Source organism: Ammodytes marinus (genome assembly GCF_949987685.1).
Source record: "Ammodytes marinus genome assembly, chromosome: 11".
Taxonomy (NCBI): domain Eukaryota; kingdom Metazoa; phylum Chordata; class Actinopteri; order Uranoscopiformes; family Ammodytidae; genus Ammodytes; species Ammodytes marinus.
In genome coordinates this window covers 3,370,099-3,372,598 of record NC_137215.1, presented here as the reverse complement: position 1 = coordinate 3,372,598, position 2,500 = coordinate 3,370,099, and the positions used below count along the sequence as shown (strand labels likewise).

Below are 2,500 nucleotides of genomic sequence, written 5' to 3'. Positions count from 1 at the left end.
AATGTAGTTTAGCCTCAAGTCTATTAAATCACTATTTCACAGTTTTAAGTTTTTTATCCATGTCTTTCAACTTATTCATAATTTCAGCAAGAAATCGTATGCAAACTTCTATATATTCAACTCCTTTCATACTAAAGAAACCTTTTTAAACTTTTTCAAATCTTCATACTCAGCTATCCAGTTTAGCGTAAGCCGTTCCAGCATTCACACGCATTTTCAGCAGGAAATGCATTTTCTAGTTTGTTTCTATTATTTGTGTCTCTGTTCAGGTGTTGCTCTCTTCACTTGTGTTTTTCTTCTATATCACATGGTTGAGAGGAGCCTGGGACTTGAGAATGTAATTGCCAATGACTGTGGCAGCTGTAACTGTCATACATATGACAAATACACTTCTTGAATCTTGAACATGCACAGAAAATTAAGCATATTAAAGGGGTAGGGAGACAAAATGTCACTGCCCAGAATGACAATATTGCGGGTTAGTGTATTGCTATAGGGATCTTTTTTTTTTTTTTTTTAAGATTTTTTTTTTGGCATTTCTATGCTTTATTGACAGTGCAGAGAGACAGAGGTGAAATGGGGCAGAGAGGGGAGTGACATGCAGAGAACGACCGCGGGTGGGAATCGAACCCAGGTCTGCTGCTGGGCCCGGCCTGGGAAGGGGACGCCCTACCAACTGAGCTAAGGGCGCGCCCACTATAGGGATCTTGTACACAAATCAATCCATGGCCGATTCGCTGCCTCTATGTCAATAAACGTTTTCTATGACAGTCCAATTTCGACTCTGCACGGCTTTGCAAATGCATTTAAATAACATTACACACAAAAATTCTCTATTTCACGGAGTTAAATACATTTGAAGGGCTATTTCAGATTATTTTTAAAAGGGGCATTTTTCCACCGAGAGTCCACTAAATTACTTGCCTTACATGGTGGTCTATCCAGAAACCTAATTTACAAATTGCTATGGGATTAAACAGTGTTACATTTTGATCAGATGTCAATTGTCCACATTTACAAGCACAGGAAGAAGTATATATATATTTCTGCCAGGTCAACTAGCCATGCATTGCCCCCGGACATAATATCTCACACAATGTTAAAAGGTTTCTTCGCTAATGTTATCCGGGAGGAAATTAGCCATTGATTTTTACATTGGCACGTCTTGCAACTTGTCCTGTTGATGAAATGAATGGGAGTGAATAAGTGTTCTCGATCATAAAGCAAATCAGCTGGTCAATATGCCAATACGCACTTCTTGTTTTCCACGTGTGTCAATAATGCCACTTGGGTGTGTGTGTGTGTGTGTGTGTGTGTGGGTGTGTGTGTGTGTGGGGGGAGATGTGTGTGTGTGTGTGTGTGTGTGTGTGGGTGGGTGGGTGTGTGTTTTCACAGTAGGAAACACACACACACACACACACACACACACACACACACACACACACACACACAAAGCGGTGATCAATTATACACAAGGCGTCCAGGGACAAATAAAGTTTTTTCTGAATTTGAATTTGAATAAGGAATGTATTAAAAAAAAAATGCGATTGTAGTCTCCTCACCTTTGTATCCAGCTCTTCACTGGTCTCGTCATAATTATCAGTGGCGTTCTTGATCTTCTCTTTGCATCTGATGATCGCTACTTTGGCTGAAATATAATAAAATAATCAATAAACTACACAAATAGACATGGCACTATACTCATAGACCGAAATGTATGTTCACATATTTTAATTGCTGCCACTCTTCACCACTATGTAAATGTTTCAATTGTTTTTTTCTCTTCACCTGTTGTTGTGTATTTGATGTGTTTGCATTGAATATTGTTTATGTATTGTTGTTTTTCCTTTGAATTTGTTTTGAACTCGACGTCATTGTAAATGAGGGTCACCCACTCAATTGGTCTCTCGAGGATAAATAAAAGTTAAATGAAAAATAAATGAAAAAAACATATGTCACTTTTGCTTCAAGGAGTAGGCTAGGCTAAGCTAGTGTTACTAAAATACACCAAAGATAATGTAAACTGACATAATTGTTTATAATGCTAACTTGGCTATCTAGCAGTATAACTAGCCTTTCAATAATAGCTATAACTCACAAGTTAATTGTCAAAAAAATATAAAATGTACCCTTACCTTCTTTGAATTTCTTGGTCTGCTCTGTTAGCTGTTGTTCAGTTAGGAGAATTTGTTCAAATAGCGTGTCCAAACTCATTTTGTGGCTTTAGCTGGCTCAATATGTTACCTAGAATCAAAATAAAATAGATAACACGGTATTTAAAGTTGACTTATAACTAGTTTGTCACTTAGCTAACGTATTTGACTAGCTATCTCTATGACGCAGATTCTAAGAGTGAACTCAATATCCCATCGTGCCCCGCGGCTTACTACGGTTGGTTTCCCCATCGGCTACACGACAAACACAATGAAACAATACTAATATATAACGCTTATAAAAGACTATTCACGGCTGTTCTTTGTGTGGTTACAACTGTGAGCGA

General features: G+C 37.9%; 1 protein-coding gene across 1 annotated transcript in view; it reads right to left on the bottom strand.

Moving 5' to 3' along the window:
• The window catches only part of LOC307257562 (coiled-coil domain-containing protein 172-like), a gene marked incomplete at both ends in the record, with an annotated part of 23,615 nt that extends 21,401 nt beyond the window's left edge, over positions 1-2,214 (bottom strand). The window contains 2 exons of the mRNA XM_080036823.1: positions 1,563-1,648; positions 2,136-2,214. Of these exons, the coding sequence (XP_079892949.1) occupies positions 1,563-1,648; positions 2,136-2,214 (165 nt within the window). The remainder of the gene's footprint in view (positions 1-1,562; positions 1,649-2,135) is intronic.
• Positions 2,215-2,500: the final 286 nt, after the last annotated feature.